The following is an 18162-nucleotide window of genomic DNA, read 5'->3' as shown; positions in this document are numbered from 1 at the left end:
ATTACTTCTGCGGCGAAGGCGAAGGCCGCATGAAAGAGCGCGCGCGCTTCCATGGAGACCGGCCGTGCTTAAAGACGCTAGCTACTGCCTCCTGTCACCCCTGATGAAGGAGCCGAGCCGGCCTCGAAACGTAAGTTCTAAATGCACCGGAAACCATTGTTCAAATAGGAAAGGGGAATTTCCTCCCCGCCATCTACCCCTCTTTTGACTTCTTCGCCTTTTTCTGCTCTCCCATTGGACAAGGCTTCACACGTGACGAATAACCCGCGCGGCTATTCGGCCGCGCGCTTCGCTCACTTATGGCGGCCGAGAGCTCCGGAGGGACGAGGAGGAAACGGCGAGGAGAGGAGGAGCTTGCGCTACCTTTGAAAAATACAGGGACCTTAGATATTAAAGCTTTGTAGCGACAGCTACACTGGGCTACCAGTCGAGCACTTCGCGGTGCATGAGAGAGACTAGTTGTGCGCATGCGCCGTTACCATGGCAACCGGGCAGGAGCAAGGTGCGGCATGCGCTTCGCCGTCGACGCGGCCACGCGGCCGCTCCACCGTCGGAGCCGAGTGTGACGTCGTGTGGATGAGCAGCTGTGCGCATGCGCCGATACCATGGCAACCAGAGACGGCTGTGCCGCGTTCTTCGTCGCCGCCTTGCTGCACGCCGCTCTATCACGCGAACCGCGCGTCGCATGCGCAGCATTCCGTACAAAAGCCGGAGATGTAATGGGTGGTTCTTTCACGACGTTTGACATGGACGCAGACAAGGAGAGTCCAGCCGCTGCTAAAGGGCGGTATAGTCAAGAAAAGATTAGCTGTTCCGATGCTGAGGTTTTCGCCTCGCAGTTGGCTCTCAACAAAAAGAGAATGAGCGTCAGAAGGCGATGAGAGCAGCGGAGACGCCCTCATGTAAAGCCCTCAAGGGCCCTTGAGGTATCTATAATAAATAAATAAATAAATAAACAGAGAGAGGAACGCCTTGCCAAACGGAGATGACAGACTGCCTAGCGTAATAGACGGCGCATAGCCGCCGAGATGGAGCCTATGGAAGGCGTCACTCAACAGGAACCAGCAGAACAGGATGTGAAGGCCCGTCGTGTCACTGAACAAACCATTCGAGTTTCCGAAAAACAAGCTCAGCCAAGGAAACGTACCTGGCATGTCCTGGCGCAGCCGAGCTAAGCCACTGCCAGTTTTGCTTGGTTGGAGATGTGCTCAGTTTAATATAAGTCTTCCAACCCAACCAGAGAGGCAAATTTGCATAAATGTTTAGTTTTCGAACCATGACCCACAACACTAAAAACATTTATCAAAGGCGACATGAAATGCTTGATAATCGCTCCGTACGGCGACCATTACAAATTTTTCAATACCAAATCAAAATCATAAATGTTGTTTTTTATATTTTTTGTGCTTAATGCTTAGAATGCAAGGCCCCATCTTTCATTTACATCACTATCTTACGACATTTTGTTCAGTATTCGTTCCTCTTAGACGTGGGGCGGGGCTCGCAAAGATTGAGTGAGGCTGCAAGGAATAAGAATGTTAAATGGCGCTCCCTTTGCCCTTCATTTTGCAGAGCCTCTCGTTCGCTTCGCTCGTACATCGCAAAGCAAGGAAAGGAGAAAATACTCTCACGTTCCATTCTACTTGATTCACTTACGTTGACACGTACTTGACCAGATCGTGGAATGCGTTGGCGGGTCCGCTGTACGCCTCGTGCCGGTAGAGCCCATGGTATTGCCGCATCTCGTCCGAAAGTATCTAGCAGCAAAGAGAGAAAATAAAGCAATCATTGTTAGTCAAGTAATAATAATAATTATTATACCTTTCCTGGCTGTTTTAGGGCAAGGTGTTTGCGAAAAAGGCCATTTAGTTATCATGTCAACATGAACTTACATAATGCGTAATGGATGGCTAGTTGGTAGGTTGTGCATACTTAAGACTACAGCGCAGTAACGACACGGACAAGAGAAGAATAGGACGCAAACACAGCCGCTGTGTTTGCGTACTCTTTTTTGTTATGCATGTTGCTACTGCGCTTTTGTCTTAAATGTTAAAACAAATATATTTTATGTCCAGAATAACCATCTTTATTAATATTCCTTGCCTGTCTTGTTTAGCTTGTTTTCTCAAATGTATTTCCACTTTGCATTCACCCTCATCATATTTCTTTTAGATCCCTGGACAAGTTACCGTACATTCAAGATGCATTCCTCAACTTGTCAGTGAAGGTAGGGGTACGAGGGCGGAGTGTCTGCAGATGTGTGACTCTGGAAAGCAGTTCGGACAAGGGCGCTAGTTTTGATTTCAGTTTCGGTGTCTTTTCTTTTTTGTAAAATGCGCTTGTTACAAACCATTTATTGCAACAAATCAAGTTTTCAGTAAAACAATAACAGGCTTTGTTGCCATCCGCACTGATAGAGATAGTATTAAAATGCCACTTGATTCACGCTTATTTACCAACAGCTCCTAATCCAGCTACCGTGCGAGAGTAGATATTTTCGTAAAGAGCTCCAATTGGTTTCTAAAGAACCCAGTGCATGAAACACCCTTTAGCATCGCTGATAATACCTTGGAAAAAAATTATGTTGATAAAGGTAGCGTTCAAACACGAAGGTATTTCATAAAGTAAGATGGCGAGTTTGGCGAGTTGCACACTAATTATCTTGAGAAGGAAGCGAGAATCAGAACGACACCGAAAAAAAGACGATGACACAAACACGTTTTCACAGCTGAAATATTTTTATGAAAAACACGAACTTTTATAGCAAGCAAAGCAATAATAAACGCTGAAGTATGGGAAAAGCCAGACACCAAAACAAGCGTGTACCTATGCGAGTTGCGAGCCAAAAACACACAAAAAAACGATAGTCAGTTTGCGTAGTTTGGCCAAATGCGAAATATGTGCGGTAGAAGTAAAGTTTTCCCTTCGGTTCCAGTGTTCAGATCCAGATGACAGTAATTCGGATAGCGGTAACGGGTTGATAACCGGTTACAGATAACGGATAACGAGTTTAGGGGTAAGAACCCTTGTCAACCTGCTCGAAAAGCAGCTTTCTTTTCTTGTCCTTGCATTGATTTCTGTATTGAAAGTAATGCTAAATAAATTTCTTTGATTTGATTTGAATGACGACATAGCGGCATTGGTCAGTCTCTTCATTCACAGATCCTTGGGAGTCTTCCTGCTAATTCTGGCGAAGTGCTGCAGCGGTCAAGCGATGTGCCACTGCTCTTCTTTTGCAGGTGCTGCCCTCGGTGAGACTTGGTTGTTCTTCCCGGGCAGCATCTCAAGATTGAGCTACCGCCTGACATGGTGGGCAGGTTGCTATATATGTGTGCTACACTGTGGGATACCAGTCTGTGGGATACACTGGTATCCCCTCCTCGTCCCCCGCGCCAGCGGCGACCGTGACTTACTCGGGCGCGCTGGCCACCAGGAATGTGGAGAGAAGGCACCCCCGCGACTCTGCTCATTTCCGCCCGAGCACTGACCTGACGTCAATGGCAGCGCGCTGCCTTCTGCGGAGAGGGTAACACGCTTAAGCTTGACGGCAATGATTTGCTGCCAGGGAGGCAATGCGCGAAGGGATAAAAGGCGGGAACGCGCGGCGGGAAGCGACTCTTGCTGCCGGACCTTACCTAAGTGCCCCACGGACCCCTTTCGCTGCCCGCCGGCCCCGAACACCAACGCCGGTCGACGTCAACGACTTGGTGAGCTGCTGAACATCTATTTTACGGATAGAACATTCTTCCGCTGTGTGCTTTACCGCGCGTTAGGATAATAAACTATTTCCTAGCGTGCCCTGCCGTTGCCTATTTCGTCCGAACCTGCCGTGGCTGCGACTCTGCGCCACGGGTTGGGGAAACGTGTTGCGTGCTCGAATAACGCCTGCGTGTAGCTTGCACGGAAGCTCGCCTTCCCGGCCGGCTGGACGCAGAGTGACCCCATATCTTGGCGCCCGAACGTGGGGCGAACTAGGCAATCGAGCAGTGACCTTTGTTCGAGCGAACGGCTACCGTCGCCCTAACAAAGGCTGACAGCCGACAGGAGTGACTTGCAGTCTTTGTTTAGGCTGTCAGAGCCAGCGGCACAGAACCAGGGCTCCCTACTTGACGCGCCGTTGGAAGGGTTTGAATTTGTGAATCTTGGGCGTTCCACGCGGAATAGCCGAGGAACATCCCCTGACGCGTTGGTAGGACTTAGGCCTGGCATGGGGGGCTCCACATCGGGCGCCTCGCCGCTCCGCGGCGCGAACAATAAGGCACCTAGGCCTCATCATTCGACGCCATCAGCGGCTGCGCCCAACTCCGGGAACGTTAGTCCGCAATCATCCGAGGTGCTCTTGCAGAACGCAATGCATGTTATGCAGAGTCTAGCGGGTATTTTGCAAAACAATTTGCAAGCCCCGGCCCAGTCACCACGTGTTAGGATAGACTTGCCTACCTACACGGGGTACCACGACACTACGGGAGCAAACGAGTACCTCGACCGTCTGCTGCATTAGCAGCAAGTGACAGGAATCGCAGACGCCGAAATGCTCGCACGTGTTGTGCCTGTTTCTTTGACGGAGCAAGCGGCCCGCTGGTACCGACTAGCAGGCAACCGAGTGAGGACAATGGAGGAGTTTTGCGCAAGCTTCCGCGTCGAATTCCTTCCCGCAAACTATGAGTGGCGTTTCAGGAGAGAGGTGGAGCTCCGAACCCAGAACCCCGACGAGTCTCTGTTAGAGTACGTCCGAGCGATGGACGAACTTTATCGCCTCGCTGACCCTCGCACCACAAACACGGGGAATGTTGAGCGTGTCACGAGACAAGCGCACCCGACTTTCACGGCCTACCTGAGAGGAGTCAGGTTCAGAGATTTGGATGAGCTGGCAGCTGAGGCGAAGCGCATTCAGGGAGACATCTTCTCTGCGCGAGCGTATCGGCCGCCCCCACCCGCATCGCTGTCACTTGAGCCGCGCTGCGCGTGGAATGGCAGCTCAGCGCGCAGTCCATCTAGAGCTGAAGCGTCAGCACAGTATGCTGACGAGCGTGTCCCAAGGGGTTGGGAATTGTCCGACCGCGCTTTGGACCCATTCAGCTACGTGTTGCGAACAGAACACGCTGCCGCAGAGCGGAACGAACCGAGGTGAGATCGCGAGGCCGACACGCGGCCCCCACCGTCCGCGCCGCGAGTTCGAGATGACCGACCGGAACGGGGCGACCAGCGCCTGGCCGCCGGGGCCCAGGCAACCGTTGCTACCGGTGCAACCAGCCGGGGCACTTCGCCCGCGAGTGTGGCCGCCCTCCCTCCTGTGACCAAACACGGTCGGGAAACGGCCAAAGCCGCCGGGGATCGACCTTCGATCCCGCGCGGCGTACACAGAAAACCCTGGTTTGCTAGCGCCTTTGGCATGTCGCGTAGGAAGTTCTGTTGACCTGTCAGCGCCGTTCATTGAGCTAACGATAGCTCGAAAGAAATTCACCGCGCTACTAGATACAGGAGCAAGCGCTTCTTTGTTCGGTGACGAGGTGTTAAACCATCTCCGCGAGAACAAAATCCGGCTGAGAGAGTGCGATACCGCTTTTCGCCTCGGGAGCGGCACAGCGCAATCAAGCGGTGCAGCTAGGATAGTGGTTCGCTGGAAAAGACGCGTGCGGCGACAACGCCTCGTTCATGTTCCCTGTTTATCCGTTCCTGTAATTCTTGGACGAGACTTCCTAGCCAAGACAGGTATTGTGATAGACATCAGCAGCGGAGGCTACAGGGAGCGCATGTCAGGTGCCTTGAAGCCTTTCGCGAAAGCGCCCGCGGCGTCGCAGACCATTCAGACTCCGAACGCGGCGCGAGCGGGGGGAGACCGTGACAAATCCACCCCGCCAGCCCGAGATCCAGGAGACGAGCGGACCAACGCCGCTGAGGGAGAGGGCAGGGAGAAGGGTGCCGCGGTAGAAAACTGCTCTGCCGCGCAGGGAAGGTCAGCGCACCCCTTGTTGTCGGAAGTGAACAGCGTGACGGAGAGGGAGAAGGCACGTTTGTCATCGCTTCTCTACAAGTACAACGCGACATTCACTGACCGCCCGGGCCTCACTACCCTAGTCAGGCACCGAATAGACACGGGTGACGCACTGCCTTGGAAGTGCAATCCTAGACCAATTAGCTTGGCCAAGAGAAAAGCACTGGACAGCGCCTTAGACGAACTTATCGATATTGGCGTTGTTGAGAGGTCTAACAGCCCTTGTGGCTTCCCGGTAGTCTTGGTTCCAAAGAAAGACGATACATATCGACTTTGCGTGGACTACCGCAAGCTGAATGAGGTTACGAGGAAAGACGCCTACCCTCTACCAACCATTTCTTCCCTAGTGTCCAACCTAGGTGGGGCGAAGTGCTTCACAACGCTCGATGCTAGCCGCGGATACTTTCAGGTTGAAATGAATGAGCCGGACAAGGAGAAAACTGCTTTCACTTGTCACAGAGGCCTCTTCCAGTTCAAGAGATTGTCTTTTGGTTTGGTAGCAGCACCCGCTACTTATCAGCGCCTAATGGACCGTGTTCTGGGAGATGCGAAGTGGCAACATGCGCTCGCGTACCTAGACGACATCGTGGTGTACTCGAAAACGTTCGAGGAACACCTGCGCCACTTGACGGACGTCCTAGAGAGGCTGAGGTCCGCGGGAATCACTTTGAACCCGAAGAAGGCACAGATCGCCGCGACCCGAATAACACTGTTGGGGTTCACGATCGACAGAGGCCGCATTCTGCCGTGCGACGATAAGCTTGAGGCTTTGCTTAAGTTTCCGTCGCCCACAGATATAGCCGGTCTCAGGCGCTTCCTGGGAATGGCGAACTTTTATCGCCATTTCATCCCAGATTGCGCAGTGCAGCAGGCGCCTTTGACAAAGCTTTTGAAGAAAGGCGAGCGCTGGAGTTGGGGTCACGAGCAAGAGGATGCACTGCGCAACCTCACCAAAGTGCTCGCTGACACGGCTGAGTTGCAGCTACCCGACCTAAACAGGTAGTTTGTGATTCAAACCGACGCATGCGACCTGGGCTTAGGAGCAGTGTTGCTTCAGGAGCATGAAGGCGTTCTCCGTCCGGTAGCTTTCGCGAGCCGTTCGTTGACGCCGGCTGAGAGAAACTACTCGGTGACAGAGAAGGAATGTCTCGCGATAGTTTTTGCTCTGCGTAAGTTCGACTACTCGTCGATGGGGTGGCATTTGTGATCGAGACGGATCACATGGCGCTCACCTGGCTGAGACGACTCAGCGAGCAGAGCGGCCGCCTAGCGCGTTGGTCCCTGTTGCTGCAGGGTTACGACTTCACCGTGCGCTACCGCAAAGGGAAAAACAACGCTGTGGCTGACGCACTCTCGCGAGCGCCTGTCCAGTGCGAGGAAGGTCATTCGACCGACCGCACGACAGCCGGAGAGAGTGAGGGACAGACCCGAGCCGTAGCCCATGTGAGGAACGCGGAGCAACCGTTGATCCAGGGCGAGAGCGTGAACCATGTGGACTACGCGAGTTTTGTGGGGATCGTGTTCAGCAGAAAGGAGCTGCTCGAAGCTCAGCAGAAGGATCCGTTTTGTCGAAAGTTGTTCGACGGGCTCCGAGAGCCGGGCGGCAGGGCCGCCGCGCACACGGAGACAGTTGGTTTTGCTGTCGGTGCGGAGCGCTCGGAAACAGCTGGTAGTGCTGTGAGCGCGATGGATTCGTATCTGCTGGATTCCGACGGCGTCCTGCTGAGGTATATTCCCTCCGAGAACGACACAAACGAGGCGTGTAAGGTGGTGATACCGCGAGTATTGAGAGCAGCACTGTTACGCTACTTTCACGACTCGTGCATCGCTGGCCATGCAAGCGGCCCCAAGACTTACACTAAGTTGTGTCGCTTTGCTACCTGGCTTGGCATGAAAAGGGACGTAACACGCTACGCCCGCTCGTGCCACGTGTGCCAAAGTGTGAAGCCCCGAGGCGGACGACCACACGGCTTCATGCACCCGATTAACAGCCAGACTCCCTGGCAAATCGCGGCGTGTGACATCATGGGACCGTATCCTATGACACCGAGTAGAAACAAGTTCTTGCTGGTGGTCACGGATCACTTCAGCAAGTGGGTTGAACTTTTCCCCCTTAGAAAGCTGACGGCACGAGTGATCATGGAGAAGCTGATGGACGTATTCACCAGGTTCGGTTTCCCAGAGCAGCTGATAACGGACAACGCGTCCTACTTCACTGCGAAGGTGTTCGTTGATTCGTGCGCTGCACTTGGCATTAAACACAAGAAAACGACCACCTATCATGCTCAGTCGAACCCCACGGAACGAGTCAATCGCAACGTTAAGCACTTGCTTGTCGCGTACTCTGAGAGGCACAAAATTGGGACTCCTATCTGCCGGAGATCGCGTTTGCTTTGCGTTCGACCGTTAACCGCACGACTTGGTATGCGCCGTCTTCTCTCAATCTGGGTAGAGAGCTGCTAAATCCGATGGACCGGATTCTATCGGACAGCAGGAAGACGCCAGTCGCTTCGTCAGCACGAGCTGAGTATGCGACGCAGCTGCGCGCTAAGATGACGGAGGCCTTACGCAAGGCTCGCCGCAACCTGGGCACTGCTAGTGCGCAGCAAAAAGCACAGTACGACCGCTCGCACCGGGATGTTCACTACGAAGTGGGCGATCTGGTGCTTCGACGCCAGCACGTTCTCAGCGACGCCAGCAAACAGTTTGCGGCCTAGTTGGCGCCGAAATGGATCGTGGCCGTTCCGCGTGCGAGAGAAACTTTCCTCGCTCGTTTACAGGCTCGAGGAATTGCGGTCGAAACCGACAGGCGGACCGGTGCACGTATGCGACCTGAAACGCTACGTGCAGCGAGATGAGTGGGTAGAGGACAAAGCCCGACCCGCGCCGCAGTCGGATAACGAGCGCTGCGATCAGCCGGCGAACCCCGCGTCCCGCTATAACTTGCGCCCTAAGAAGAAACAGAATCTGCCTGCGCAGCCTAGAGCGAGGGCGCGAGCCGGCAGGCAGTCTCGTTAGATGCATGAACGTACGGGCCGCTCATGCCGATCAGTGTCACGCAAGACTGACTTGCGTTAACCCTCATGACTCTCGTGAGGGTCGAACAGCCACGCAGCACGCGCTGCGGGAGCTGGCTACATCTGTGTTGACCTTTTCCAGCGCAGATGGAAAAGAAGCAGGGCACATCAGAACGACACCGTTCCACTACCAACTACCAGCCACCATCCAGCTTCGGCCACGCGCCGCGCCCAAGGTTCGACGCTATGCCCCGCCCGCGACCTGCAGTCGCCACCCTGGCCACTCCTGCTACCTGTCACATCGCATCGGAGCTGCCCACCCGCCGACTGTGCGCCACCGCCTGCGGGTCCCCATTACCACCGCAACCCTGGGTCCTCGCCTGCTGACCAGGTATGCCAGGGCAGCCCAACCGCGGCCTCAACCTTAAAGCGCCGCAGCCCTGGCCCCTGAAGCCACCTGACCCAGTACCTCAGGGGCGCAGCCATGAACCTGGCCTCCAAGCCATCGCAGCCGGCGCCAAGGAGGCGGTCGACCGAATTCACCGGAACGGCGCAGCCGCGCGCACTCGGAAGACCGTGACAGGGAGCAAGATGCCAAGCGTCATCGTGCGGGAGGCCAACCCCTCGGAGCGAAGCAGCTGATCGGCGGGGGCATGGCGCGGCCGTCAACCGATGCACCTGCGGGAGCTGAAGAACTTCGATCCCAGGATGGCGGAGAAGATCAAGTAATGGTGCCCCTGTTTCTGTGTTCGGGAGGCTTCTTAAGGAGGGGAGGATGTGGGATACCCTGGTATCCCCTCCTCGACCCCGCGCCAGCGGCGACCGTGACTTACACGGGCGCGCTGGCCAACATGAATGTGGAGAGAAGGCACCCCCGCGACTCTGCTCATTTCCGCCCCAGCACTGACGTGACATCACGGCAGCGCGCTGCCTTCTGCGGAGAGGGTAGCACGCCTAACCTTGACGGCAACGATTTGCTGCCGGGGAGGCAATGCCCGAAGGGATAAAAGGGGGGAACGCGCGGCGGGAAGCGACTCTCGCTGCCGGACCTTACCTAAGTGCCCCACGGACCCCTTTCGCTGCCCGCCGGCCCCCGAACACCAACGCCGGTCGACGTCAACGACTTCGTGAGCTGCTGAACATCTATTTTACGGGTAGAACATTCTTCCGCAGTGTGCTTTTCCTCGCGTTAGGATATTAAACTATTTCCTAGCGTGCCCTGCCGTTGCCTATTTCGTCCGAACCTGCCGTGGCTGCGACTCTGCGCCACGGGTTGGGGAAACGTGTTGCGCACTCGAATAACGCCTGCGTGTAGCTTGCACGGAAGCTCGCCTTCCCGGCCGGCTGGACCCAGAGTGACCCCATAACACACACACACACACACACACACACACACACACACACACACACACACACACACACACACACACACACACACACACACACACACACACACACACACACACACACACACACACACACACACACACACACACACACACACACGTGCGCGTGTGTGTGTGTGCGCGCGTGCGTGTGCGTGCGTGTGTGTGTGTGTGTGTGCGCGCGTGCGTGTGCGTGCGTGTGTGTGTGTGTGTGTGTGTGTGTGTGTGTGTGTGTGTGTGTGTGTGTGTGTGTGTGTGTGTGTGTGTGTGTGTGTGTGTGTGTGTTTTGGTAAGCTCAGTTGGTAAGAACACCGGACGCGATATTCGGAGGTAGTCCGTTAGGATCCCACCGGCGGCATGGTTGTTTTTTCTGCTGCTTTATAAATAATTTTCTTTAAAGGCAGTTGATTGGCACTAGAAATTAAAAGAAAATGAAAAAATTCTCCTATGCACCTGGGTTTTCGATGACTGTTGGTTTTCTTAATATGTTTATCAGACGAGCCTCCCATTTCATTTGTTTGTCTGCTAACAGCTTAACGGGGGTCTCGGTTCTGGCAGTCTTGATGCCATAGGTAGCATTAGAGGGCTCTCGCACAGTTTCTGCTCTCGCCATTAGATGACGTTCTACGTCACACTTGCGGTATTACACGACGTGCTACGTCCACCGCTATGGACGAGGGTGGCGCTGGTGAACACTCTCAAGGCTCGCTTACACGCCAAAACATAAATACCCAAGAAAGCAGCAGATTGGACAGCCGTCGCCGTAGCTCAGTTGGTAACAGCACCGGACGCGATATTCGGAGGTCGTGGGCTCGGATCCCACCGGCGGCATGGTTGTTTTTTCTGCTGCTTTATAACTAATTTTCTCTAAAGGCAATTCATTGCCACTAGAAATTAAAAAAAAAGAAAAAGTCCCCTATGCACCTGGGTTTTCGGTGACTGTTGGTTTCCTTAATATGTTTGTCAAACGAGCCCCTCATTTCATTTGTTTGTCTGCTAATATATATATATATATATATATATATATATATATATATATATATATATATATATATATATATATATATGCATGCTCGAGCAGTAGCCTCCCCCCAGTGGGCAGGTGAGCAGCCAGCCTGCCAAGACACTGGGGTCTGAATAGCGAACACACACACATACATACACACAGGGAGACAGACAGACAACGGATGAATGCCGGGAATGGCCACTATAAGTGGTTGCTGTTGCATTCGTCCACCTCCCGTCTGTATTAGCGATGTCGTCGCCAAGGCTCACCTGCTGGAAACCAACACTAAGCATCATCGGGATGGTTCCGAGCCACGCATAAGAATCGCTTCCACCTTCCTGACCAAGCACCCCGAAGAGCGTCGCACGGGTGGATTCCGGGCTGAGCGGAGAGGCCGCCGCAGTAAACGAGCGGCAGCTAATCCCCAATGGTCGTGACTACGTTTGGGGAAAGTAATGCGGCATCGGTCCCGGTAGAGAACGATCACCGTGGAAATACGGTGGTGGGCTGCGGTCGTCGTCCGATACCTTTGCTGGCCCGGCTAATTGCACAACCACTTTGGCGTTCAAGTGGGCCGACCTGTGGCGTCGGCCGTGCACGTCGGATTCTTTGAATGAAGAAACAGGTGTCAGCAGCGCATGGGAACTTTCGGCTGGCCAGAAAACACCCCCTCCGCAGTCGACGGGGACCCGTGACATCCTCCTTTTGTATCCTCCATTATGATCCTACGTTAAGATCCTCTCTTCGGAGAGATCACTTTTTACCGCTGACTGTGTACAAATGTAAATAAACCCTCTCATAACCTTCCTCTTATCATCCCAACTCCTTTAACTCGTCGGCAGTCCCGTCCTGGTGGTGGCGGCGGTGGTCGGAGCAAGCGTCGTTCCTGACCCGTAGTTCTATCAAAAACGACTCCGATCCCCACATCCAACAACTGGTTGGCAGCGGTGCGATGAACCGGGTGACATGGTTCTGCATCTGCGTGTGACTGCTTGGTTTTTGCTTTGGATCCTCCAGGCTTCAAATTCTGGGTTAAAAATTTGAACTGCTGGTTGATCGGGTGTTTATGTGTAGCACAGGGGTAGTAGCTCAGAATCACCATGATCGAGCAAAACCATTATTTAAAAGCAGCGACCGTGGACCTGACGAGATTGTCAAGGGCAGAATTGTTCTTTTTGTGCGATGAGTGAGGAGTGGATGTGGAGGAAAATAAGAAAGTTTCGGATATTATCCATGCAAACAAAAGTTTTGAAACGGAATTAGATAATTTTGAAATCGCTTGGGATAACACGCAAAGGTGGGCAAAAAAGCAAGAACGTAAAAGAGCTGAGGAAATGGAAATGCAGAAGGAAGAGGCGGAGCTTCAGGAGCTTCAGGAAAGTTCTCAAAGAGGCTATGCAGAAACTAGCAGCGGAGTTAGAGCAGGTCGAACCCGAGGCTGAGAACAGGTGGCTCTCTAAAGGCATGGAAAGGGAAACGGAGGGGAACACTTTTGGCATACTAAATTGGGGCAGCTTCGAGTTGTGGAGTCACTGCGGCGTCAGGGGAGAAGCCAGAGTTGTGGCTAGCTTTGCGAAGCTGGCATATGAAAAGTGTGGAGCTGCAGCTGGGTTAAAATGCTGTACTGAAAGCCACGCTGAGGCAGAGGATGAGAGCCCAACTCTAGATGGGCATTGCGTTTCTGAGGAAAGCACTGAGCGCGATAAGCAGGGGGTCTAGGACCACTATCAAGGAAGTGCACTGCCGAACTCGGGTGCAGAGGAAGGTCTGTCTGTCAGCTTGGTGGTGCTGACACCGCGCTGCGAAGAGGCCAGTTTAAACTTGGATGGGTCCAAGTAGGGGGCAGTAAAAGGTTCGCCTGTCAGCTGTGTAGAGCTGACACTGTGCTGCGAAGGCGACGAGGCTCCGTTTAGACTTGGAGGGAGACTTCCGAGGTGCGAAAGAGACTCTAGAGGAAGCTAGTTGTTATCACAAAACGCAAACGGAACAGCCTAGAATTAAAAAAAAGGAAAAGGGCAAGAACCAAGACAAAACGGTTCAAACGTGAAGCCATAAATTCCGTTGCGCGGACTGCTGCTGAGGTTAGGAAAGAAAAGAATTCGGCGGAAGGAAAAGCAAAACTTTCCCGCCTTGGGCCTCGCAACTTGCGGCTGGAGTTGGTGGTCAAACGGGACGCGCGGGTGGTTCTAAACCTGACCGCAGTAACGGAAAGGGAAGACCGCATCTTCCAAGAACAAGAGCGGCGGTTGTCAAAGGACATCGGCTTGTGGGAAGACCCAGACCACCCAGAGCTGACAAAAAGGCGCTAAGAAAAAAAGCAAAGCGGTCCAAGAGGTAGGGAGGTGGTACGTTGCGTGACATTCTGGAGAGGCGAGCGGGGGCCTCGAGAAACAGAGGCCACGTATGCAGGCAGGTTCCGCGCGTGCACTTGAGAAGGATGGGTCCTTAAATTGCCGCACGGGATTCCGGGGAGCACGCAGGGCGAAAGCTTAGCCGAGCTTTCTTGGGACGAGAACAGAAGGGTAGCTTCTCGAGTTGGACGCTGTTCGTCGCCAGGAGTCGGTTATCGGCACTGCATGGGCTACCAGAGCCTTTTGAGCGCGTCGAGGGGCGGTGGGGGCGACAGGGGCGGTCAAGAATGGCGGTTTTCAGTTGCCTTTTGTCAAGAGTTGACAGCAGTACAATCAGTCAGAGCGCGACCGCGTCGGGCACGTCTGAAATACTAATCCTTCCAAACCGGGGGAGGTGAGTCAGGCTTCACTTCCGTGTAGCCATTCGAAGTAGCCGTTTCTTTTTTATTCCTCTTATTTTTTTGGGCGCGTGAAATCGGCGAGGGAAAGCCTATGTCGTTTGGGGCTAAAGGTTTGAGTCGATCAGATATGGTTGTACTTTCTCAAAGCTTCGACAGAGCTTATTGCTTAATTGAATTAGAAATGAGTGTCAAATTGCAGTGCTACCAAATGATAAGGGCACTCACAAGAATGCAGCGAAGACAGATCCTGAGTAGACGATGAGCTATTTGCTTAGGTGGAACTGCTGAGAGCTAGCAAGTTACTTTGTGTTTGAAATTTTGGAACAAGTTTGCTTTTGTATCTTTAGTAGATTCAGACGTGTTAAACTTGGTCGCGATACCAAGGGTTTGTTGCTACATTAACGGAAATGTAGCTAGTGCAATGCGGAGGCAATGAAAGTAGGTGTATTTGTGCGCATTTGCGTACTTCTGTTTAACGGCGCCTGATTAGTTAGCCGATTGTGGTATTCGGAGATTGGCCTAATTATGTGAAGCTGCAGATTTTTGTGCAGAACAGCTGTAGCAGCTTTGTGTATAGATGATGGTGACTAGGAGCAGAATTGACGCATTGAGTTTAAGGGAAGCATCTCGCTAGTACGCTAGTGAGTAAGGTCTGTGATGCGCGGTAGCATCTTTGAGAGTTGGACTAGAACATTGATTCTCAGTCTCGAGCGATCAAGCTTCTTTGAGAACAAACCGTAGATTAAACTGAGCGTAGGCCAAATTTTAAGCAGACTCTCGATCTTCGGGTGGTTTAGGGGGATCAGAGCCTTAATAGATAAGGGATGTTGTTTCTATTCAAAATTTGTAGGCTTTGACTCACTACCGCTTATCGTACAACGTGGCAGACTGTCGTTGGCGACCTCAGACGTGACGCGGACGCTCGCTTTGACCCTAAATTCGGACAAAATTGACGGGTCATTATTCTCGAGCAGGATTTTGTTTGGCATTAGAAGGATGCCGGGTGGGTCTTGAGTGAATTCCGGGCGCTTGCGCGTGGGGCAGCGCTTTGTTGTTCGGAACGTCCCGTCTATGCTTTCCTTTGTTGGTGGTTTGGTGCTTTCGGTTTTGTCTTTGGAGTTTTTTGCAAGCGAGGAAATCAACGTGGACGCAAGCCCATCTCTGCATGCCCAGCGGTTGGGAACGCTGGTCAGTCGAGGTTTTCCGCGCCGCGGAGGAGTTGTTACATTCGGTGACCTTCCGTCTGTATTAGCGGCGTCGTCGGCTAGGCTCACCTGCTGGAAACCAACACTAAGCTTCTTCGGGATGGTTCCGAGCCACGCAATAAGGATCGCTCTCACCTTCCTGAACAAGTGCCCCGAAGAGCGTCGCCCGGGTGGATTCTGGGCGTAGCGGAGAGGCCGCCGCAGTAAACGAGTGGCAGTTAATCCCCAATGGTCGTGACTAAGTTTAGGGGAACTAATGCGGCCTCGGTTCTGGCAGAAGACGATCAGCGTGGGAATACGGCGGCGGGCTGGCGGTCGTCGTCCGATACCTTCGCCGGCCTCGCTAATGGCACAACCACTTTGGCGTTCAAGTGGGCCGACCGGGGGCTTCGGCCGTGCACGTCGGATTCTTCGAATGAATAAACAGGTGTCAGCAACGCGTGGAAACTTTCGGCTGGCCAGAAAACATCCCCTCCGCAGTCGACGTGGACACGGCGGTATCTTCCCTTTGCATCCTTCATTATGATCCTACCTTAAGATCCTCTCTTCGTAGAGAAGCTCACTTTTGATCTCTCCCTCTGTACAAATGTAAATAAACCATCTCGTAACCTTCCTCCCATCATTCCAACACCTTTAACTCGTCGGCAGTCCTGTCCTGGTGGTGGCGGCGGTGGTCGGAGAAATAGTCGTTCGTGACCCGTGGTTCCGTCGAGAGGGATTCCGATCCCCACATCCAACATTGCGCAATAAAAAAGTTTTTAGTGTTTTTAGTTGCCGAACTAAAAACTAAATTCGGCAAGACCCTACCCAGCCTAATTTGACAAACTGTTCGCAGAAAGGGGTCATTCACGTCCCGAAAAAACATAAATCGATTCAACAACTGGCGCAGATAGATCTTCGAGATGACAGCGATCAGTTAGGTCTCTCAAACAGGCAGTACTCGCATCGCTATAGGGAGTCGAACTGGTCTTGTCGCGTGCCATGGATAGGCAGTTAAAATCGCCAAGACAGATGACCAGACGGTCTGTATCACAATAGTTTCCAAGTGTCTTAAAAAGTTTTCGCTTCTCTTCCACGTTAGTGTAACGTAAATACAGATGACGCGACATTCCAGACCAGCAAATGTCATGTCACAGAGAATACAACGACCGAAAATGCAAGTCTCAACTCTTTCCACAATCGCTCCCAGAGACTGGCGGATCAAAAGCATGCAGCCTGCCGAAGTACCCAACGCATGAGACATGCAAACATAGTATCGGCGGCTGAACGGACGCACCCTACTGTCGGTCTGATCTTGACTCTCGATATTGGTTTCCTGCTCAGCCACGAGTCGTAACAGCTGATTTTGCCTCCTCCTGGATGGAAGACCTCTGACATTGAGCGTGGCTACGACGAGGTGTCTTTCAAAAGCCGCCATCACTTAGCAAGACCAGGCCACCAGTACGGCGCTTACCTTTGTACGCACAACGTAGCGCCGTGTAGTGTTGTCCCGCCATTATTAGGTCTTTGTGTTGTCGTCGTGAGGAAGCAACAACGATCGTTGCCGCTGGCGACACGCTGCTTTTTCATCTCGCCGGCATCCCGCTCGCTTTGCAGCAGACGTTGCCTTTGCTCCGGGCTCACTGCATCGACGTCGTCGCGGCGCCGTTTAGCAGCAGCAGGGTCGACCTCCATGGCAAGGATTAATAATAATAATAATTCGTTTTTGGGGAAAGGAAATGGCGCAGTATCTTTCTCATATATCTTTGGACACCTGAACCGACCGTAAGGGAAGGGATAAAGGAGGGAGTGAAAGATTTGATTTGATTGATTTTTTTTTGGGGAAAGGAAATGGCGCAGTATCTGTCTCATATATCGTTGGACACCTGAACCGCGCCATAAGGGAAGGGTAAAAGAGGGAGTGAAAGAAGAAAGGAAGAGAGAGGTGCCGTAGTGGAGGGCTCCGGAATAATTTCGACCACCTGGAGATCTTTAACGTGCGCTGACATCGCACAGCACACGGGCGCCTTAGCGTTTTTCCTCCATAAAAACGCAGCCGCCGCGGTCGGGTTCGAACCCGGGAACTCCGGATCAGTAGTCGAGCGCCCTAACCACTGAGCCACCGCGGCGGGGTATAGAAAGGAAGAATAGGTGCCGTAGAGGAGGGCTCCGGAATAATTTCGACCACCTGGGGATCTTTAACGTGCACTGACATCGCACAGCACACGGGCGCCTTAGCGTTTTTCCTCCATAAAAACGCCGCCGCCGCGGTCGGGTTCGAACCCGGAACTCCGGATCAGTAGTCGAGCGCCCTAACCACTGAGCCACCGCGGCGGGGCGGCATGGATTCCCAGTTGCCTTGAAGAAAGGAAGAATAGGTGCCGTAGAGGAGGGCTCCGGAATAATTTCGACCACCTGGGGATCTTTAACGTGCACTGACATCGCACAGCACACGGGCGCCTTAGCGTTTTTCCTCCATAAAAACGCCGCCGCCGCGGTCGGGTTCGAACCCGGAACTCCGGATCAGTAGTCGAGCGCCCTAACCACTGAGCCACCGCGGCGGGGCGGCATGGATTCCCAGTTGCCTTTTTCAGCGTGGCGTGGGATATCCTGCGGTAGCTCGGTAACCTTGTTCGTGACTGCCGACTCGGGGGGGCTGAGCGTCGATTCAGCAGTCGATGGCGTGTCGTTTTCCTTGTCGTTGCCCTTCAATGCAGTCGTTAGAGTCTCGACCATGGGGTTGGCGGCGGCCTGCTCAGCTTCATCCTCGTCCATATGCAGCTCACTGTTCTCGCCGAGTGTTCCTCGCCCAGCCGCGCGGGC

General features: G+C 53.3%; 1 protein-coding gene across 1 annotated transcript in view; it reads right to left on the bottom strand.

Annotated features, from left to right (window-relative positions):
* The window catches only part of LOC144123026 (uncharacterized), a 253091-nt gene that overhangs the window by 70701 nt on the left and 164228 nt on the right, over positions 1–18162 (bottom strand). The window contains exon 12 of the mRNA XM_077655952.1: positions 1657–1757. Within this exon, the coding sequence (XP_077512078.1) occupies positions 1657–1757 (101 nt within the window). The remainder of the gene's footprint in view (positions 1–1656; positions 1758–18162) is intronic.

The sequence above is a fragment of the Amblyomma americanum genome, chromosome 3 (assembly GCF_052857255.1).
Source record: "Amblyomma americanum isolate KBUSLIRL-KWMA chromosome 3, ASM5285725v1, whole genome shotgun sequence".
In the NCBI taxonomy this organism is placed as follows: Eukaryota; Metazoa; Arthropoda; class Arachnida; order Ixodida; family Ixodidae; genus Amblyomma; species Amblyomma americanum.
Note: the sequence above shows the minus strand (reverse complement) of the source record. Positions and strands in the feature narration are given on the sequence as shown.